This window comes from Sorex fumeus, unplaced genomic scaffold (assembly GCF_029834395.1).
Source record: "Sorex fumeus unplaced genomic scaffold, SorFum_2.1 ptg000265l, whole genome shotgun sequence".
NCBI classification, from domain to species: Eukaryota; Metazoa; Chordata; class Mammalia; order Eulipotyphla; family Soricidae; genus Sorex; species Sorex fumeus.
Genome location: NW_026606322.1, coordinates 1,193,413 through 1,215,650, shown reverse-complemented (window position 1 = coordinate 1,215,650; position 22,238 = coordinate 1,193,413). Strand labels below are relative to the sequence as shown.

General features: G+C 41.8%; 2 protein-coding genes across 2 annotated transcripts in view; one reads left to right on the top strand and one right to left on the bottom strand.

The window, feature by feature from the left end:
* The window catches only part of IQCB1 (IQ motif containing B1), a 54,550-nt gene extending 51,936 nt beyond the window's left edge, over nt 1-2,614 (bottom strand). The window contains exon 1 of the mRNA XM_056109318.1: nt 2,573-2,614. The gene's annotated coding sequence lies outside the window, so the exon portion shown is untranslated. The remainder of the gene's footprint in view (nt 1-2,572) is intronic.
* A 227-nt stretch (nt 2,615-2,841) lies between these two features.
* Nucleotides 2,842-22,238, top strand: part of EAF2 (ELL associated factor 2) — a 46,491-nt gene continuing 27,094 nt past the window's right edge. The window contains exons 1-2 of the mRNA XM_056109420.1: nt 2,842-2,947; nt 21,752-21,846. Coding sequence (XP_055965395.1) covers nt 2,842-2,947; nt 21,752-21,846 — 201 coding nt within the window. The remainder of the gene's footprint in view (nt 2,948-21,751; nt 21,847-22,238) is intronic.

The following is a 22,238-nucleotide window of genomic DNA, read 5'->3' as shown; positions in this document are numbered from 1 at the left end:
ACAAAACCAATTTGAAAAGCCACTTGGAGATACTTTTACAATTCTGTTTAGCTATTTATTACTAATCTAATACAACATAGTCCATTTTGGTATATGTTTGGAGAAAATATGTACTAGAGGGTAAGCTTTATGAGGGAAAAGTTCATATCATTCTTGGTTTCTGTTTTCTGAGTCACTGTTGTAGTCTCATAGGTTAGAATACAGTTTCACACATAGTTCATACTTAAATATATGCTGAAGGAATGAATAATGCACAAGTTTGGGGCGTTACAAAATTCAACTGCTTGACTTTCTGCTTTTCTACATTTTCCTAAACAGATATCTCAGATTTCTGGTCAGAAGCTTTTTAAATATAAAATAGACTAAAACGCTGTTCCGAGTGCCCATCTAACATGACATCACTGAAACATTAAAACATCATCCAAGATATATGTAGGACAAGGACACCATGTTAAGACACAAGGTTCATGTTATGGCTGGGAAAGATGTGTACAGTATATAGTATATAGTATATACGTATGTGTACACATATATAGCATGTATATATACTATATGTATATGCTATATATTTGTGTGTATGTCCATATCTCCACATACACACACTAATATATGTATTATATACATATACACAGAAAATAAATTATACAAAACATGTCAAGTGTCAAATAGTTACAGACAATAAGGTTGGAGAGAGAGCACAGGGGTTAAGGCACTTGATTTGTACACAGCTGACCCCAGTTGAATCCCCAACAAAATATATGGTTCTTCAGTAATGCCCAAAGTGATCTCCTGAGTACTGCAGATGTGGCTCTCCCAAAGTCAAAAAAAAAAAAAAGAAGAAGAAGAAGAAGAGAATACCAACTATAGTGCCAGAGGACGGGACTTTCCTAAATCAGCTTTCTTAATTATAAAGGTGGAAAAATAGCAACTTCTAACTCCTAAATAATTCAAGATATAGAAGGTAGCCACCAAGAACGGTCCTAAAACTTTTACAATGTGTAAAATAAACATTTTATGTGATTAAACAAAAAAAAAAACACTTTTACTATTTGCTCGAGCGGGCCCAGTAACGTCTCCATTGGAGACCTTGTTGTTACTGTGTCTGGCATATCGAATACTCTCGGTAGCTTGCTGGGCTCTCCGAGAGGGGCGGAGGAATCGAACTCGGGTCGGCCATGTTGGCCGCTTGTAAGGCAAACACCCTACCCGCTGTTAAGCCATTTAATTCTCCAATAATTAACTGTTAGGTAATAAGTACTATTAATTATTTGACAATTTTAACAATGAGCAAACATATTTAACTTAAGTTTGTACTTAAGGGAGGGGGAGGGGGAGGAGGAGAGAGAGAGATGGAGGGGGGAGGAGGGGAAGAGGGAGAGATGGAGGGGGGAGAGAGAGGAGGAGGGGAAGAGGGAGAGATGGAGGGGGGAGAGAGAGGGAGAGGAGGGAGGAGGAGGGAGGGAAGGGGAGGGGAGGAAGGGAGAGAGAGACAGAGACAGAGGAGGGAGGGACAGAGAGGGGGAGGGAGAGAGAGGGGGAGGGAGAGAGAGAGGGAGGGGGAGGATGAGAGAGAGGAAGAGAGGAGAGAGAGGAGAGACAGAGAGAGAGAGAGAGAGAGAGAGAGCGCGAGAGAGCGAGAGAGCGAGAGAGAGAAGAGTTTCGACTCCAGAACAGCTTTTAACTTGCATACAGTCAAGCAGGCCTTACAAGAGCAGAACGTACACACGCAGCTAAGCTGCAGGAAGTACGCCTTTACCTGTCTGGCACAACCAATGCTCAACTTCGGTTGAGGGCTAAAATAGAAGCTGAAGGAGCTGGAATACACAATTTCACCTAAAGACAACACCTGCTCCGGGAAACCACTGTAAACTTTCTCCCGTGTGCTTCTCCATGGGCAAGCACTATGCTCATCTTTACAAAGAACTCATGAATTCCAAACGTCAAAAAATATTTTTTAAAAAATCATTAATATTTTTTTTTGCCTCTATTACATAGTGACCAGAGCCTAGTCTCTGGCTTTGCTCTTCGCTGCGCCCGGCGGGCAGTGCCACTGCTCAGGGACCACCACGACGGAAAGGAACACCGGGACACCCCCTTGGAGGGGAACCTCAGCACTCGCAGTCCCTCAACTAGAACCTGCCGCTCTCGCCTCCGGACATCCCGGCTTCCGAACTCGGCAGCGTCTCCCGCAGCTTCCCGGGGTCCGAGGTCAGAAAAGGAGCTGAGGTAACTGGCCTCGCCCCCAGTCAGCTCCAAGGACCGAGTCTCTTCCCCGAGGCCGTGGGGACGTCACGGGGTTCTAGATCCAGATGTGGTGCCCCCAGACCCTGGGCAAGAACCCAGGCCTCGGGGCCTACGCTCCACCCCTCCCCCGACCTCAGTTTCCACAGCAGCTCCCTCGGAAAGGGGGAGGAGCAGGTCGCGCCTGGCTGGAGAGCCCTGAGGAGATGTCAGCGGGGCCAGAAGCGTGAGGCCGGGAGCCGGCCCTCGCCTTCCCAGCGGCCCCGCCGGGTCCGTTACTCCATCTTCGCTCTCGCCTTCCTCCACCCCAGACCCGGGTCCCACAGCTCACCTCAGATGGCGCGGCCTGGCCCGGCGGCGCGCGTCCCGGGGCCGCCGAGGCCCGAAGGCGGGACCAGATTCCCCGGCAGGGGGTGGGGCGTAATGCCCCGGACAGCCAATCGCCGGTCGCGAGGCGCCCGAAGGTGCCGCGCGCAGCCGCACTGGGCGGGTCCGGCGGGTTCTTTGCCGGAGGATGCCGAGAGCGGCTCCGACGGAGTCTGAGGTGGCGGCTGGAGCGGCGTGTCGCTGCCTCGGGCACAGCCCTGTCCGAGGGGAACGATGAATGGACCGCTAGGGCGCTGGCACATAGACAGCCGCGAGCGCGTTCTCAAGTTGGGTGACAGTTTCCAGAGGCAGCCGCGTTGCGCCTTCCACACCGTGCGCTGTGAGTGGGGAAGCTCCTGGGGGATGGAAGGGAGACCCCGACTTCGGAGTGTGAGGAATACAGCCGCTCTGGAGAACAGGGCGGGTGGGCGCTCGCCGACTCTCTCGAAGGAGGTAGTTTTGGATTAAAGCCTTAAGGGGGAGTTTTTGGCGAGGCCAACAGGCAGGAAAAAAAAAAACAACTATGCCGATTTGCTGGAGTGGCAGTGGAGAAAGACGGTACTGGTGGGTGCTGCAGAGGTTGAAAGGAAAAGAATAAGGTGACTAGTGGGCGGGCGCCCAGGACCCTGCAACAGTGCACCGGGGAGGCAACGCTGTGAGGCTGGTGGGGAAAGTTTTCACTCCTCTCCTTTCAGCGACCAGGGAAGGTTCTTTTGACGGGGCTTCTGAAGAGAGTTTTCTGAATTATTCCAAAAATCAGTTTTTAGAGAGACCTGTTTCATGCAGTGATCCAACATTGATAGTAAAGATATTGTAGGCTGTGTTTATTTATTAGAAAGACATTTCCTATGATTTCTCCTTTTGATTTTTTTTGTTCTCAGGAACTAGTTTTGGTAGTTCTCTTTTGTATTGTTGACGTAGAAAAAGTTGCTCTTTGACTTTAATCGTTGAGTGCAGGAGGGAAAATATACCATATTGTGATTGGTATGTAAAACATTCATTTTTTGCATAACAGCCCTCATAGAATTATAGAGCGGAAAGGAAACTTTGAGATTGTTGAATCATAACGTCTTACTTTTCTGTGGGAAAATGTATTTTATCATTTCCTTTCCCTAACCCTTTCCTTCCCTAGTGTCTGCACATTCACCTTTCTCAGACATTCTGTCCTTACACTGTTCAGAGATTTTTTTTTAACTCCAAGGTGTTCCATACTTCAATAAAAATACACAACTGAAACCTCAGTGTGAAAAATTTATTTAAATTATAAATTTAGATAATCTAATTATAGTAATGCAGTAAGATATAAGGAAACAATAGGTGTAACTCTCTAAGCATTTTATAAAAGGGTTTTATTTAGCACAATAAGCTATCCAATGGAAAATGGATAAGATCTTACTCAGTGGCCCTTGTTTATTCTTTCTTCTCCTACATTGTTGTTCAAGGATCTCTAGAGCAAATGATAGCCAGTCAATTTCTCTCCTTCAGTCTTTTTTCCAACAATGTATAGTTCTTATTTGGTTTCTATATTACTTTCTCTCAAGTAGTATATATCCTTGTGCTTGCCTTTGCTTTGCTTTCTCTGCACGCACTTTTTCACATTAGAAGGCTTAGGATTACAAAAATATGTTCAAGAATATATTTTCTTGTAACTTGGCCATAGGCTGAGAGCGATGAAAACTATGTATTAGGAGATCTGACTTTCACACAGAGTAATAATACTTAATTCATTGTTATCTGGGAAAAGTAATATTTCTTTTTATGTATAGAGATAATTATGACTAATATACTACTTTTGACAAACCTGGATATGAATTTTCTCTTTTACCTTTATATGTAATCTAACTACATTTTCTTAGCCTCAGTTTTTCATATATGTAAATTAAAAAGAATAGCTACATCTGAGAGTTTTGAAAGGATTAAGATAGCATAAACAGCTTAGAACAGTACTTGAAATTTTTTAGAGAATAAACAATAATCACCATTTTTATTGATGGGTAACATTCATGTGTGTACTAGGAGTGCCAAGAATGTAATTTACTTAGATTTTTAAAAAGCATTTACTTGGGGTTGGAGCAATAGCACAGTGGGTAAGGTGTTTGCCTTGCACTTGGCTGATCCGAGTTCAATTTTAGCATCCCATATGGTCCTCTGAGCACCGCCAGGAGTGATTCCTGAGTGCAGAGCCAGAAGTAACCCCTGAGCATTGCCAGGTGTGACCCCCCACCTCCCCCCCAAAAAAAAGCAAAAAAAAAAAAAGACAGCATGGGCTGTTCTGTATATTGTAGCTATACTTTAGCAGCACGTGCATCATTGGGTAGAAATGTTTGAATAAAAGTACCGTTTAGTAAACTTTGGGCTAGTTAAGGGTTGCAATTTGCATCCAGATTAAGGGAATAAACATGGAAATTTCAAAGTTTATAAACGACTACTTTCTGTTATCACAAAATGATGATCTCATCTGCAGTGCCTATTAGAAGATTGCTTGAGGTTTTAAGTTGAGTCATTTCTCTGTAACTGGTTGTTTAGCTTTGGTATGAGCAAATGTTAGAAAGTATACTAATGAAAGAGAGGATTAGAATTGTTTTTGCAGTAAATATTCTCTGATCAATATTGGAGAGTGTGTGGGTGTGGGGTTAGTTGATTTAGCTGAAATCCTGGGTTGTCAGTTTGTAATAGTCTTTGTTAATTTGTTTTTGAAGATAATAATATTTTGAAATTCTTACCAGAATCATCAGAAATATTTTAAGCAATGTCATAAAAATTTTAGTGAAAGTAGAAATAGATGTGGCTCACTGCCTGCAGTTTCTATCTTCGTTGTCTACGCACCAACATCCAATTATAATGAAGGAGAAATTGAGAAGTTCTACATGGAGCTGGAGAAGTTCTATAAAGAAGACCACACATTCTACAAGATCATTGTTGGTGATTTTAATGCCAAGATAGGACCAAGAAGATCAGTCGAAGAACTCCACATCGGGACCCATGGCCTAGAATGGAACAAACAGGGTGAGAGACTGTCTGAGTTAATCATATCGACCAAGACCATCCATTGTAACTCACAGTTCCAGAAGGCGAATCTAAGTGTTGGACATGGGAGTCTCCCCGTGGACAGTTCCACAACGAAATAGACCACATCATATTCAATCAACAGTTTTGCCTGACTGAGTGTCGCTGTTGTCCCAAAATTCCAAATGGATTCGGACCACCGTCTCCTTCATGCAAAATTCTACTTCACAGAGCGGGGAGAAAGGGTGGCAAAGTTTAAGAAAAGAACTCCCAGAACAACCACCAACTGGGAGCTCTTTGGCACTATTGCTGCAACATGGGAAGATACCATCGTTGACAACATTGATGCGGAATACGATTGACTGGTTCAGCACCTCCATGATTGTGCGAGAAATGCCAAGAGAGTTAGACACACACACACACACAAAACAACAACAACAACAACAAAAACACCTGCCTTCAAAAACTCTTGAGCTTATTTACCAACGTGGCTTGGTGCATGCCTCAGGCAACCGCAAGCGAATGTCCAAGCTCAGAAAGCAGTGCAGAGAAGCAATAAAGGAAGACCTCAAAGAGAGAAGAGCAGCAGTGCTGGTAGATGTGGCAGAAGCCAGGAAAAGCATTCACAATGCTCGCCTGTCCTTCGCCAACTGCAAGACCAAGATGACTGCCCTCCAACGTCCTGATGGATCTATTACATCTTCCAGAAGGGCAATGGAGAAGATTATCCATGACTTCTACTCAGATCTCTTTGACAGCCATGTCCACCTGCCCACATGCCAAATTCTGCAGGATGGATATGTCATTCCCAATGTTCTCCCTTCCGAAATCCGACACGCCATTTTGTCGGTAAAGAAATGAACAGCACCTGGCCCAGGCAAGGTCAGACCCAAACACCCGAAGAACCTGCCGTCAGTTCTCATTAATACACTGGCTCAGCTCTTCACACACTACCTGTCTGAATGCAAGGTTCTGTCCCAATGGAAAACCAGCAGGACTGTACTACTGTACAAGAAGGGAAACATCCATGACATTGGCAACTATCGCCCGATCTGCCTGTTGTCTGTCATCTACAAGCTGTTCAGTCGAGTCATTCTGAATAGAATTGTCAGTACACTAGATGAAGGACAACCATGCGAGCAAGCCAGGTTCCGAAAAGAATTCAGCATGATCAACCATATCCACATGATAACCAAGGTCATTGAGGTTTGTCGGGAGTTCAAGATGCCGCTCTGTCTGATGTTCATTGATTTAAAGAAGGCCTTTGATTCTGTTGAGACAGAAGCTCTCATTGAAGCCCTAGCCAATCAGGGCATTCAAACTCAATACTTCAGGATCCTCCATGAGATGTATTACAGATTCACTACCAGGATCTTACCATTCTACAAAGAAGTGATCACTGATGTCAAGAGAGGATTTTGTCAGGGTGATACCATTTCACCGAAACTCTTCAGTGTCACCCCTGAGAACATCATGCGATGACTGGAATGGGAAGGAATGGGAATGAAGATAGATGGTCGGCAACTATACCACCTCTGCTTTGCTGATGACATCGTTCTAATAACACCAAACATTAGCCAAGCGGCACAATTGCTGGCCGACTTTGACCATGAGTGTGGAAAGGTTGGACTCCAGGTGAATCTCACGAAGACAATGTTTATGAGAAACAGTCTCGTTCCCAATGCTCCGTTCGCTCTCAATGGAACAACCATCTCTGAATGCAACAGTTATGTGTATCTAGGTCGACAAGTCAACATGACAAATGACCTGGCACCTGAGTTGCACAGCAGGAAGAGAGCAGCTTGGAAAGCCTTCAAGAGCTTTGAAGAAATAGCTAAGACAACAAATAACCTCCAGCTCTGGGCACATCTCTTCGAATCCACTGTTCTTCCTGCATTAACATGCACCTCAGAGACCTGGGCCCTAGGAAAACAGGATGAGAACGCTATTCGGGTTTCCCAAAGAGGAATCGAAAGAGCTATGCTTGGAGTATCACGTTTCACTCAAATGAGAGAAAGAATCCAGAGTTCCTACCTCCTTGATGGTCAAGAATCAGGGATGCTGTCTGGTTTGCCAAGGTGTCGAAAATCAATCAGATGGGCTGGACACATAATGAAATTTGGAGATGACCTGGACTAGAGCCGTTACCGACTGCATTCCCCGGGACATCAAAAGACCATGTGGCCGCCCACCTACGAGATGGTCAGACTTCTTCGTCAAGACCCTGAACGATCAGTTTGAGGCTCTTCATGTTCCTAGAATGAGCAGATGCCATTGGGCTACGCTAGCATGTGACGGATGAATGGAGACGTGACTGGCACCCGCTCAAGCAAATTGATGAGTAACGGGATGTCAAGTGATCAAGTGATTAGTGAAACACAATGAGGTACAGTTGTAGACATGCATATTTTTGTGTTTGTGTTTCAGTTATACAATGATCAAGTTCCCATCCCTCCTCCAGTGGCCATTCTCCACCACCAATGAACTCAGTAGCCCTCCCACCTCCCATCTTCCCCCCTACCCTGCCCCACCTCTATGACAGGACATTCCCTTTTGCTCTCTCTTTCCTTTAGGTTGTTGTGGTTTGCAATAGAGGTATTGAGTGACCATTGTGTTTTGGTCTATAGTCTACTTTCAGTGTGTGTCTTGCATCCCAAGCAAGTCCTTCAAGCACCCTTTACTTGGTGTTCCCTTCTCTGTCTGAGCTGCGTTTCCCCCCAGCATGTGCTGCTGGCTTCCAAGCCGTGGAGCATATCTCCTGGTACTTAATCTCAACTATTGTTGGGTGTTCATCTCCCATTCTGTTACTTTATATTCCCCAGAGGAGTGCAGTCTTTCTATGTCTGTCCCTCTCTTTCTGACTCATTTCACTTAGCATGATACTTTCCATGTAGAACCACTTGTTTGCAAATTTTATGACCTCTGTGCCATGCCCTATTTTATATAATAACTAATTGTAAAATAATAGATGAAGGAAATCCCAAGAGAATAAATAGTAAAATTGAGGGCGGAGTTTCTGAACCAAGGAGAACTGAAATGCATAAACTACTTAATCTGGAATCTTAGAAAATTATTACATTTGGCATTTGGAATAATATAGCACTGTAGTACTGTCCTCCCCTTCATTGATTTGCTCAATGGGCACCAGTAATGTCTCCATTGTGAGACTTGTTGTTACTGTTTTTGGCATATCGAATACACCACGGGAAGCTTGCGAGGCTCTGCCGTGCTGGCAGGATACTCTCAGTAGCTTGCCGGGCTCTCTGAGAGGGATGGAGGAATCGAACCCGGGTCTTCTGCATGCAAGGCAAATGCTCTATGCGCTGTGCTATCACTCCAGCCCTGGAATAATGTAGAAAGCACAAAAATCAATATTCAAAAATCATATAGTTCTGTAATTATAGTTAATTCCTCAAAACTCAAAAGTTGTAGATTTTTTAGTATATGTGCTGCCAAAGCAGGCACAAAAGTTGTAGATTTTTTAAAAGCTTTTTTGAGGGTAAACATTATTAGCAATTGGTAAAGAGTGGAATTTGTTATTCCTAACAAAATTAGAAATTAAATAGATTAAGCATAATTTCAATAGGTTTAATATAAAACTGTCGATTTTATCATTAAGTTTCAAATACTTTATTTGTGTACCTTTATTTCTTTTATAATTATCTCATATACTTTAGGTTATCGGTGAACCTAGGTTTCATAGCTTGTGAATCCTTTGAATTATGTAATATTTGTTATGTATATTTTTCTGTAAAAAAGAACTACAGCTGGTCTGTAATTCCATAATATTTCTTTTTTTGAGGTGAGTACACTGGCAGTGCTCAGGACTTCTGTGGCTCTGCACTCAGGGATCACTCCTCGTGGGCTTGGGAGTCCGTAAGGATTGCTGGGGATCAAACCCAAGTCAGCCATGAACAAGACAAGCATCTAACCCACTATACTATCACTTCGGCCTTCATCATTTTCCTATAGGAATTTAAGACACACATAACAACTCCCTCAAACCCCAACACACGTCACAAAAGTTAAAAACTCTGTATATAACTAGCTGTGTACTATGAATAGGCTGGAGCGATAGCACAGTGGGTAGGGCATTTGCCTTACATGCAGCCAGCTTGGCCAACCCGGGTTTGATTCTCCCGCCCCTCTCGGAGAGCCTGGCAATCTACCGAGAGTATCTTGCCCACATGGCAAAGCCTGGCAAGCTACCCATAACGTATTCAATATGCCAAACACAGAAACAAGTCTCAAAATGGAGACGTTACTGGGCCCGCTCAAGCAAATTGATGAACAATGGGAGGACAGTGTTTGTTTTTTGTTTTTATACTATGACTAGACATAATATGCAACGTAAGTGCTTGACTTTATCTTTTTCTGGCTTCATCGCCTTAATTGAATTTCCCATTTTTTTTTTTGCTTATTGGGTCACACCTGGTGATGCACAGGGGGTTACTCCTGGCTCTGCATTCAGGAGTTACTCCTGGGGGTGCTCAGGGGACCATATGGGATGCTGGGAATCGAACTCGGGTTGGCTGCGTGCAAGGCAAACGCCCTACCCGCTGTGCTATCTCTCCAGCCCAAATTTCCCATTTTTTAAAATTAGTACTACGACACTCAATTTGGAGAATCATTATGAAGATCAAAAGTTATCACTAAGAGGCCAGGAAGATAGTTCCAATGACTGAAGTGTATAGGAAGCCCCAAGTTTAATTCTGATAATACATCACACCAGAACATCACTAGTCTGAGCAACATCACATACTGGCCCTAACACCCTATCTTCACATCCACACAGCTGGACCAAGATCATGGAGAATGCCCTTCTTCCTCCAAAAAAATTTTAAGTGATAATATACAGAAAAACTAAGAATATTAAAATATAGCTATAGACTGAGTTTGACTTTGAAATACTTTGTTTCACAGAGTCACTGATTGTAAATACCTAAAATCAAGAATATAGAAAGATCTGAAAAAATAGGCTCCTCTAAAAAAATCAGAAGATAGAGTCCAGAAATGTAATTCAAAGGGTGGAAGCACCTGCCTTGCATGCAGTAGTCCTATATTTGATTTCCAGAACCCCAGACACCTCAGGTATACCCCTGAAGTGGCTTCCAGAACTACTGGGCTTGAGCAGGACTACATTGCTAGACTCCAACATTGAATTGTCTTTCCTGGTGGGCTAAGTGTCCTCTGGGCTCCTAGGCATTCCTTGGAATCTCCCTTCCACAAAAGAAGATAAATGGGCAATTTTGAACCCATATTTCTCTTGGAAGTTGTTGGGAGAAGAGTTGGGTTTATCCTCTTGGTAACTCTGGTTCCGTTCAGTCTGCTTTGCTGCTTTTGGTTTATTTAGCTGTTCTTAAATTAGAATCATATTTTACATTGTTGTTCCTTTTGTCAGAAAAATATGTGAGGTCATAAGGACATTGTTTTATTTTAGGACATGATTTTAAATGTATTAATATAAATTAGTGTTTTCATTGTTAAATATTAAACATCCGTGCCCTCTTTGAGTATAGATGTGAACTAGTGAAAAGTATGAAAGGAATATGGCAGTATCTGCCCCCAAGAAAGTGAGAATCCAAGTAGAGATAAATTGTATCCTCAGTAAATAATTAGGGTACAAGCCTTTAACACATAATTTAACTTAAATAAGTCTATTCTTAAAATGACTTAATTTTATTGGAGGTGTTTCAGAGAAGGATAAATGATATGAATAAAACCAACAAAAATCTTTCACATACCCATTATACTAAAGACAGTGTGCCAGTAGTCACAAATATTAAAGAACTGATATATGGGAATGTGCTTTTAGAATCCACATATCCTATAGGAATTATTTTTAAAAGTAAATAATAATTTATAAGATATTTATGAGTGATATGGTAAATTCTATAGAAGTGAACAAGACATTTAGATCTTGAAGAATAAAGGATTGTACTCTGTTTTATATAAACTGCTTCAGGGAATAAAGAAATTTGAAATAGAATTGAAATTCTAAGAGAATGGACACAGAAAAAAGTAGAAGTCAAGGTCTAAGTAGTTTGATAATTCAGTCTTTTATTGATTGAAAAATATTTTTTCCTTGGTAAGAATACAGATGACTCAAAGATATTTATGAATGAAGATATTTATTATATGTCAGTGATAATGGGTGAGGAATATTTAGAAGGCTATTATACTTATGTTAACTATACAAAAAAAGACACTGTACAGTTTAAAAACAAATCTTATGAGCAGAATCTTGAAGGGTAGTCACAATTAGAAAGTTAAGGAAACTTTGAGATCAACAGAATATGTTACTGTGGGCACTTACATAGGTCATGATAACATTTCTATTAAAATATTTTATTGGCAGTGACTTTACTGCATATATCATTATGATATAGTTCAGTTCTCATTTTTGGACATGAAGTAAATTTATTAGCTAAAATAGAAGTTATGCTTTCAACCAGTGATTTTGTTACCAATAAAACTAATCAGAGGTTGTTGACCAACTTATCTTTTTTATTCTAGCAGGATCTTGCAGTTTCTTGTTCTAGTTTTTTTTTTAATTTTTTTTATTAGTGAAACACCATGAGGTACAGTTGTAGATTTACAATTTTTGAAGATCAAAAGTTATCACTAAGAGGCCAGGAAGATAGTTCCAATGACTGAAGTGTATAGGAAGCCCCAAGTTTAATTCTGATAATACATCACACCAGAACATCACTAGTCTGAGCAACATCACATACTGGCCCTAACACCCTATCTTCACATCCACACAGCTGGACCAAGATCATGGAGAATGCCCTTCTTCCTTCAAAAAAATTTTAAGTGATAATATACAGAAAAACTAAGAATATTAAAATATAGCTATAGACTGAGTTTGACTTTGAAATACTTTGTTTCACAGAGTGCTTGGGTTTGATTATACAATGATCAGATACCCATCCCTCCACCAGTGCCCATTTTCCACCACCATGGATAAAATCCCCCCCACCCCCATCCCCACATCCCCCCCTGCCTCTGTGGCAGGGCAATCCCCTGTGTTCTCTCTCTCCTTTTGGCTGTTGTGGTCTGCAAAAGAGGCATTGAGTGGCAAACATGTTCAGTCCATAGTCCACTTTCGACATGCATCTCCCCTCCTGGGAGGATCCTCCAAACACCCTTTATTTGGTGCTCCCTTCTCTATCTGAGTTGCCCTTTCCTCTAGAATGCCCGACTGGCCACTAAGCTATGGAGTAATCCTCCTGGTGCTGATCTCAGGTATTCTTGGGTATTAATCTCATATTTTGTTATTTTATATCCCCCAGATGAATGCAATCTTTCTATGTCTATCCCTCTCTTTCTGATTCATTTCGCTTAGCATGATACTTTCCATGTTGTACCACTTGTATGTAAATTTCATGACTTCATCTTTTCTAAGAGCTACATAGTACTCCATTGTGTAGATGTACCAAAGTTTCTTTAACCAGTCATCTGTTCTTGGGCATTCAGGTTTCTTCCAGCTTCTGGCTATTGTAAAGAGTGCTGCAATGAACAAACAAGTGCAGATGTCACTTCGACTATACATTTTTGCCTCTCTGGGATATATTCCCAGGAGTGGTATCGCTGGGTCAAATGGGAGCTCAATTTCTAATTTTTTGAGAATCGTCCGTACTGTTTTCCAGAAGGGCTGAACTAGTCGACATTCCCACCAACAGTGAAGGAGTGTCCCTTTCTCGCCACATCCGCGCCAGCATCGGTTGCTTTTGTTCTTTTGAATGTGGGCCAGTCTCTGAGGTGTGAGATGGTATCTCATTGTGGTTTTGATCTGCATCTCCCTGATGATTAATGATGTAGAGCATTTTCTCATGTGCTTTTTTGCCATTCGGATTTCTTCTTTGAGAAAGTTTCTGTTCATTTCATTGCCCCATTTTTGGATGGGGTTGGATGTTTTCTTCTTGTGGAGTTTAACCAGTATTTTGTATATCCTGGATATCAACCCCTTGTCAGATGTGTATTCGGCGAATATCCTTTCCCATTCTGTAGACTGTCTTTGTATTTTGGTCACTGTTTCTTTGGAGGTGCAGAAGCTTCTTAGTCTAAGATAGTCCCATTTATCTATCTCTGTTTTTACTTGCTCAGACAGTGGCATGGCATCTTTGAAGATACCATTAGCTTCAATGTCATGGAGGGTTTTGCCAACTTTGTCTTCAATGTACCTTATGGTTTCTGGTCTGATGTTGAGGTCTTTAATCCATTTTGATCTTACTTTTGTACACGGTGTTAGGCAGAGTTCTGAGCCCATTTTTTTGCATGTAGCCGTCCAGTGATGCCAGCACAATTTGTTAAAGAGGCTTTCCTTACTCCACTTCACATTACTTGCACCTTTATCAAAGATTAGATGATCATATGATTGAGGGGAGATGTCAGTGTATTCAACCCTGTTCCATTGGTCTGCAGTTCTGCCTTTGTTCCAGTACCATGCTGTTTTAATTATTACTGCTTTGTAGTACAGTTTGAAGTTCGGGAGGTTGATTCCTCCCATTTTCTTTTTCCCAAGAATTGCTTTAGCTATTCGTGGGGGCTTATTGTTCCATATAAATTTCAGGAGTGTTTGCTCCATTTCTTTGAAGTGGGCACTAGTCACGTCTCCATTTGCCCCTCTCACGTGCTGGTGTAGTCAATGGCATCTGCTCATTCCAGGAACACGAAGTGAGACTTGATGTTACTGTTCTTGGTATATCGAATATGCCATGGGTAGCTTGCCAGATTATCCCGTGCAGGTGGGATACTCTTGGTAGCTTGCCTGGCTCTCCAAGAAGGACAGAGGAATTGAACCCAGGCCAGCCACGTACAAGGCAAATGCCCCACCCTCTGTGCTATTGCTGCAGCCCATATAATGGTACAATTTTTTTATTTTTTAAATTTAGTAACCATGAAATTGCAAATTTATTCATGATTGGGTTTCAGACATACAGTGTTTTGACACTTCTCCCTTCACCAGTGTCCACTTCCCTCCACCAGTGTACCCCACCTCACACACACACCACAAACACACACACCATTTACCTCCCACCCACCAACCTGCTGCTCCAAAAGGCACATGCATACACACATACATATATGTATGTGGTTTATAGTACTGTTCCTGTTAGGGTCTAATATATAACACCAAATTTCAGCACCACTTCCTCATCCCCTTTGAATTTTTTCTTCACCATAGACATTGCGCCCTCCCTGACCTATCCCTTAGCCTTCTCAAGTGGCATGTTGCTTACTCAATACCAGTGCTCATGTTCTTTGTTCTATTGCCTTTGGTTATTCATTATTTTGCAATTACGTTTCTTTATATCCCACATATGAGAGAGATGATTCTGTTTCAGTTTCTCTTCCTCTGACTTAGTTGACTCAGTTTGATATTCTCCAGGTTCCTCCATATAGCCACAAATTTCGTGACTTTATATTTTTATTTTTATTTTTTTATTTATTGAATCACTGTGGGAAAGGTTACAAAGCTTTCAGGTTTAGGTCTCAGTCATGCAAATATCAAACACATTTCCCTTTACCAATACTTATTTTTTACCATGAAGAACCCCAATAAAACCCCACCCCCCACCACTCCCCGTCCCTGTGAGGCAGATGAATTCTACTTAACACTCTATCTGCTTTGATTAGATTCATTGTTTCAATAAAAGATTCACCACTATAATTTAGAGTTTACCCCCCCCCCCCCCAAATCAGACATGCTGAAAAAGCATTGTGAAGTGATTTGCTTTCTACAGCTGGGTTCAAGAATTAAATGTTGGTTTTGGATTTCTGCTCTTTTACCTATTGACCCTGGAAGTATTTCTACTGAAAGTCAGATAGTTAAGAAATTGGTTTCTGTGTTCTGGAGTCGTGGCCGTGCTGGAGAGCCGCTCGCGGGGGGCAACTGGTGGCCTCGGTAGGGCGTGAAGGGCGGACCGAAACGCCCCCCTTCCCATGAGGTTTTAGTCGCCCCCACACCCCCGGCTCATACCTGCTGTCCACAGGGCTCCCATGTGGCCGCCATCTTTCTTTCCAGAGAGGAGAATGACTTTATATTTTTAAAGCCAATTAATGTTACTTTGTGTATATATATTATTTACTTATTGAGTCCTCTATTCTAGGACACTTGGTTTGTTTCCAGATTTTGGTAGTTTTTTAAATTTTTTTATTTTATAAAGTAGTATCTTGCCCGCAGAGCAAAGCCTGGCAAGCTCCCCATGACGTATTCGATATGCCAAACACAGTAACAACAAGTCTCACGATGGAGACGTTACTGGGCCTGCTTGAGCAAAGTAATTTACAATATTTGATTACATTTAATATCCAAACACCATTCTACCACCATTACACCTTACCACCACCATATTTTGAGTGTTTCCATCATGAACCCCAATCCCTGCCCTAAAGAAGAACAAAAAATAAATATAATATTTCCCTCTATCTAAGGTTGGTTGCTTCCTACTTTGAATCCCGTTGAATGAGGTTCGGTACTCTTGGAATATGGGTAGGATGTGCCTTATGAAGTGTCACAGGGCCACAGATGCAGTCGCGCAGTCCAAGAAAAGTTTCACTCGTGGGTGAGGCTCAGTCCTAGCTTGTGGAGGGTGACTGTGAACAGAGTGGCGGTTGAGTTCTGGAGGTTTTCAGCTGGCGGGGCTGGGTCCCTTGTGGTGGGGAGGGGGTCTCATTTGCCCCTCTCGGAGGTGCCCTGAGTGAAACAGCCTGATGCTGGGTCCGACACCATAGTTATGGTGAGCATCATGTTGCTTCCTTCCAGGAGAGAAGGACATGTGATCTGGATGCTGGCCAATGATGAGATTATCTGGCGCCAGTCAGGGGTGGCTTATGGGTATGACTGCTACGATGCCAGAGATGGGGGGGATGTGGGTAGAAGATCTCAGTTCCTAGTCCCACTGAACCCAAAGTTATCGGTCAAAAGTTCTGCATACCTGGGCTTTCTGGGAGTTCACTTGTGGGTGAGGCTCGGCCTGAGCTCGTGGAGAGTGGCTGTGAACATGGCAGCGTTTGAATTCTGGAGGTTTTCGGCTGCTGGAGCTGGGTCCCTTGGGGCAGGGAAGGATCTTATCCACTGCCTCTGGTGTGCCCCGATTGTGTTTCCAGATTTTGGCTGTTATGGATAGTGCTGAAAGGAACATAGGGGTATAAGTGTCTTTTATATGTTGTGTTTTTGGGCCCTTGGGGTGGAGTTGCTGGGTTAAATGGAAGAGCAATTTCCAGACTTTTGAGGAATGTGCATATTTTCCAAAAGGCTGCACAAGTCAACATTTCCACCAGCAGTGAATGAGAGTCCCTTCCTCCCTGCATCCTTGCTAGTACTGGTTGTTCTTGTTCTTTTTGATGTGTGCCAGTCTCTGTGGCATGGCATGATACCTCAATGTTGTTTTGATTTTTATTTCCCTGTTGATTAGTGATGCAGAGCATTTTTTTTCATGTTCATTTTGGCCATTTGTATTTCTTTTTTGAGGAAGTTTCTGTTTATCCTCTCCATTTTTGATGAGATGGATTTTCTTCTTGTAAAGTTATATCTGTGCCATATATATATTTTATATTAGTCCCATATCAGATATGCATTGGGTAAATAATTACTCCCATTCTGTGGTCTGTCTTTGTGTCCGAGTCAGAGTTTCTTTTAAGATTCAGAAGTTTCTTTGTTTAATGTAGTCCCATTTGTCTATTTTGCTTCCTCTTGCTTGGTGGAATTGAGGTTTTATCTTTGAAGATGCTGTTAGCTCCAATATCATGGAGAATTCTGCCCATATTTTCCTCTGTGTACCTTATGGATTCAGGTCTTATATCAAGGTCCCCAAACCATGTTGATCTGACTTTTGTTCATGGCATAGAAAAGAAGTCTGAGTTTATTTATTTATTTATTGATTGATTGATTGATTGATTGCATGTAGCTGACCAGTTTATCCAGCACCACAGAAGGCTTTCCTTGCTGCACTTCATTTTTTTTTTTGATTCTTTATTGAAGATAAATTGATCGTGTACCTAAAGATCTGCTTCAGGATGTTTAGCTCTCTATTCCATTGACCTGAGGGTCTTTCTTTATTCCACCACATTGTTTTAATTACTACTGTTTTGTACTACAGTTTGAAATTGGGGAAAGTGACATCTACCATCTTCTTTTTCTAAGGATTACTTTCAATATTCTGTGGAGTTTATTATTCCTTATGAATTTCAAGATTGTTTGATCTATTTATTTGAAAAATGTCATGGGTATCCTTAGAGGGACTGCATTGAAACTGTACAGTACTTTGGGGACTATTGCCACTTTTTAATTGTTTTGGGGGCCACACTCAGCAATGTTCAGGAGTTGCTCCTGGTTTTGCACCCAGGAATTACTCCTGGTGGTGCTTGGGGACCATATAGGATACTGGGGGTTGAATTCCAGTAGGATGATTGCAAGGCATACACCCTACCCCCAGTCCTCCTGCTCCAGCCTCAATATTACGATTTTAATGATGCTATTACTCTCAAACCATTATCAGGGGATATGTTTTCATTTCCTCATGTCCTCTTTTATTTCCAGAAGGTGATTTTTGTAGTTTTCTATGTATAGATCTTTCACCTTTTTAGTTAAGCTGATTTGGAGGTATGATTTTTTTAAATTAAATTCCTTTTATTGAATCACGGTGAGATACAGTTACATAGCTGTTCATGGTTGGGTTTCAGTCATACAATGTTCCAACACCCATTCCTTCACCAGTGTTTATTTCCTACCACTAATGTCCCCAGTTTTTCTCCAGCCATCCCTAAGCCCCTTGCCTTATGGCACGCCCTTTTTTTGTTTCTTTTTCTCTTCTTTTGGGCTTTATGCTTTGCAATACAGGTACTGAGAAGATATCTTTGTTCCTTTACCTGCTTTCAGCATGCACTTCTTATCGAGAGTGATCATTTCTATCATTGTCCTAGTGCTCCATTCTTTATCTCAACTGTCTTCTTCCCCAGCACTTGAGGCAGACTTCCATCCATGGACCAATAAATAGTTGCCTCTTATCATAGAGACATTAAGTCCTTGTATGGGAAATTATTAAGATGCTGCTAGAGATTAAGCTTTCTGTGTCTGTGTTGTTTTTTTTTTTAATCGAGATTGGTTACCTTCTACAATTTGGTGTGCTACTACTGGTTTATCAGTGTATCAGTGTTGTAGACTTTGAGATGTCAGGAAGTTCAGAATTTGTATTGGGAAGTAGCAGCTGTAGTTGTTTTTTTAACTGGATGCCAGCTTTGGGGTGTGCACATGACTGCCGGGGCTTCAGGAAGTACAGGGGTGTGTGGGAAGCTACTACTAGCCATCACTACTCCAAGAAAGCCTGGAGATTTCAGCCACAAATCCTGCATACCTGAATTTTCAACAGGTTAATTTCTCAGTGAGGCTCATCCCAAGATGATGGAGTCCATCCGGGGGCATGGAAGTGATTTTGAATTGTGGGAGCAAGCAGCTGCCGGGGGCTCTATTTGGGTTCGCACTGAACTAACTCTCTCCTCTTGGGTTCACTGACTATCTCAGCTATGCATGGGTGTCCAAAAATTTTTTTTATAAGTCTCTGGATTATAAAAAAAAGATTTATTATAAAAAAGATTGATTATAAAAAAGATTTATAAGTCTCTGGAGCAAGACTGGTAGATTAGCTTGCAGGGCAGCATGGGAAATGGTTCATGGGTGTGACTCCCACATACCTAAATTTTTAGCAGTTTAATTTCTCATGAAACTTGGTCCCAGGTTGATGGAGTCAGGCTGTAGGCATGGCGATGACTTTGAGGTGTCTAGAAGCCCAAGAGCAGCATCAAGTAGCTGATGCTCTTGCCTGTGAGTCCAGGTTGAACCACCGCTGGCAGTGTTACATCCTCTAGGCCCCAGCCATGGCAGTGGCAGTGGCAACTATGACCGTGACTATGACCAGGGCCAGGATGGTGGCCATGTGTGGCTCGGATGCTCTGGGCAGACTGCTGCTGTAGACCCTGGTTGGGCCACTCACCCTCGTCCTCAGTTCTGGTTTCAAGTAATTCAGGCCCAAGGAGCTGAAGAGCTCTGAGATTTTCCTCCAAGGCATGATGCAGGAGGCAGCAGCAGTGAGGGCTGAGCTGGAGGCGGGAGGCAGTGGTGGCTTTAGACAAGGTAGGATATTGGAGTATGGCGAGGATGCACAGTCGGCAGTGAGTTGTGTATCATTCCTTCGAATCCAAATGAGAATCTAGCTGGGTGAATTATTTCAAATTATTCCTGGTTAGGTATTCATTTCATTTCATTGAGGCTTTTGTTTGTTTGTTTGTTTTGTTTTGTTTTGTTTTTTGTGTTTTTACTATAACCCACCATTATCTTCAGACTTGGAGGGTTTTGTTTGGTAAATCTGCTGTAAATCTTTAGGATGCTCCTTTGTATATAATTTCCTTCTTTTATCGTGTTGCTTTCAGTATTCTATGTTTTTCATCATTCTGATTAGGATGTACCTGGAGTATTTTTATTTGGATATCTTTTTGTTGGTACCCTTTGGGCCACCTGGATCTAGGTGCAGGCACTGTCTAGCTCTGGGAACTTCTCAGCAATACCTTTACTGTTGCTTTTTCATTATGTTTGCCTTCCTGACCCTGTTAGACCGAGTGATTCTTACTCAGTTATTCTTGAATTCATCCCAGTGTTCTTTTGTCAGCTATTTGTAGTTTTGAGGCTTTTTTTCATCTTCTGCTATTATCTAGAGGATTCCTGCATCTCATCTTGGAGATCATGAATTCTGTCCTCAGCAGCTATTACTCTGCTGCTGAGCCTTCAGTGAGTTTTCTGTTTATAGTTTTCTGATTTCTGCTCTCATATATAGTGATACTGGTTATTTTATCTAGAGATTTTTTTCAACTTGTTCAGTATCTTTAATAGCCTCCTAAATTCCTTCTAGGTGATGTTCTTAATGATATCATTTGAGTACTGATATAATTTAAACTTAAAACATGTTTTATATTTCTCTGAAATAGTAAATGTGAATAAATTTTATACATCCTTTATAAACACATATCTGTGAAAAACTAAGCTGCTAAGTGAGATTGCTTTTCCTTAACTTTCTCCATGAACATATGTTTGTTGTGTATTCGTTTATTTGTATTGTGCTATGACTGCAGACAAATCATAGTTAAAATGTTTTTGTTTGTTTATCTTTGTTTATTTATTGTAGCCCTGGAGATGCTCAAGGATTATTCCTGACTCTGTGTTCAGGGATCACTCCTCCTGGCAGGAGTGTCAGAGATAGAATTCAGGTCAGGTGCATGCATGTCAAGAGCCTTACCTTCTGTACTATCTCTCTGGTTTCTTCGAATTTTTTGGTAAAGGTAAAGGTAAAGGCCCTCCCGTTGATCGTCGATTTGCTCGAGCGGACCCAGTAACGTCTCCATTGGAGACTTTGTTGTTACTGTGTTTGGCATATCGAATACTCTCGGTAGCTTGCCAGGCTCTCCGAGAGGGGCGGAGGAATCGAACTCGGGTCGACCATGTTGGCCGCTTGTAAGGCAAACGCCCTACCCGCTGTGCTATCGAATTTTTTAATTTTAAAATAATTTTTGCTTGCAAGAAAACTTGTTTTTTTATTTATTTGTTAAAGAAAAATTACAGAATAACATCTTATTTGTGGTCTGGAGAGATAGTTCAATAGTCAGAATGTATGCTTTGCATGTAGGAGGTCTGGTGAGATCCCTGGCAGCACCTGATGCTTCAAGTACCAGGAGTAATCCCTGAACTTTGGTGAGGCTTTGATGTGGCTCAAAACTTTGGTGTGGCTTTGGTGTGGCTCGAAACTCAAGACCAACAAATTTATTGGAGATGAAATTCTGCAAATTGAAATATTTTACTTTTAGCAGCTTCTCAGCAAATGATGAAAACACTAATATTTATCTTTTATTAATGAAATTTTCTGGTGTCGTTTGTCATGATTTAAACAGGAATCTGCAGTAGGATGGTATGAGGAGTACAGTACTACGGTACAGCTATTTTTGCATGTGAAAATAGATTTGTATATGAAGACTTTCGATACTGATTTTAGTCACTGCTATTGAAAATGATGTATCACATGTTCATATATTTTATAAATAGGAATTGTTGTATTGTTTCATCTTACAGAAATCATGTCTTTTTTAGATGATTTCAAGCCTGCTTCTATTGATACTTCCTGTGAAGGAGACCTTGAGGTTGGCAAAGGTGAACAGGTTACGATAACTCTGCCAAATATTGAAGTGAGTATTTATTTTTCTTTCTTCTCCTCCTCTTTCTTTCTTTCTTTCTTTCTTTCTTTCTTTCTTTCTTTCTTTCTTTCTTTCTCCTTTCTTCTTCTCCCTTCCCTTCCCCTTCCCCTTCCCTTTCCTCCTCCTCCTCCTCCTCCTCCTCCTCCTCCTCCTCCTCCTCTTCTTCTTCTTCTTCTTCTTCTTCTTCTTCTTCTTCTTCTTCTTCTTCTTCTTCTTCTTCTTCTTCTTCTTCTTCCTCCTCTTCCTCCTCCTTCTTCTTCTTCTCCTCCTTCTTCCTCTCCTCCTTCTTCTTCCTCTCCTCCTTTTTCTCCTTCCTTCTTCCTCCACTTACTCCTTCTTTTATTTTGTATTTTTGTGCCTCATCTTTCTGTACTCAGAAGATA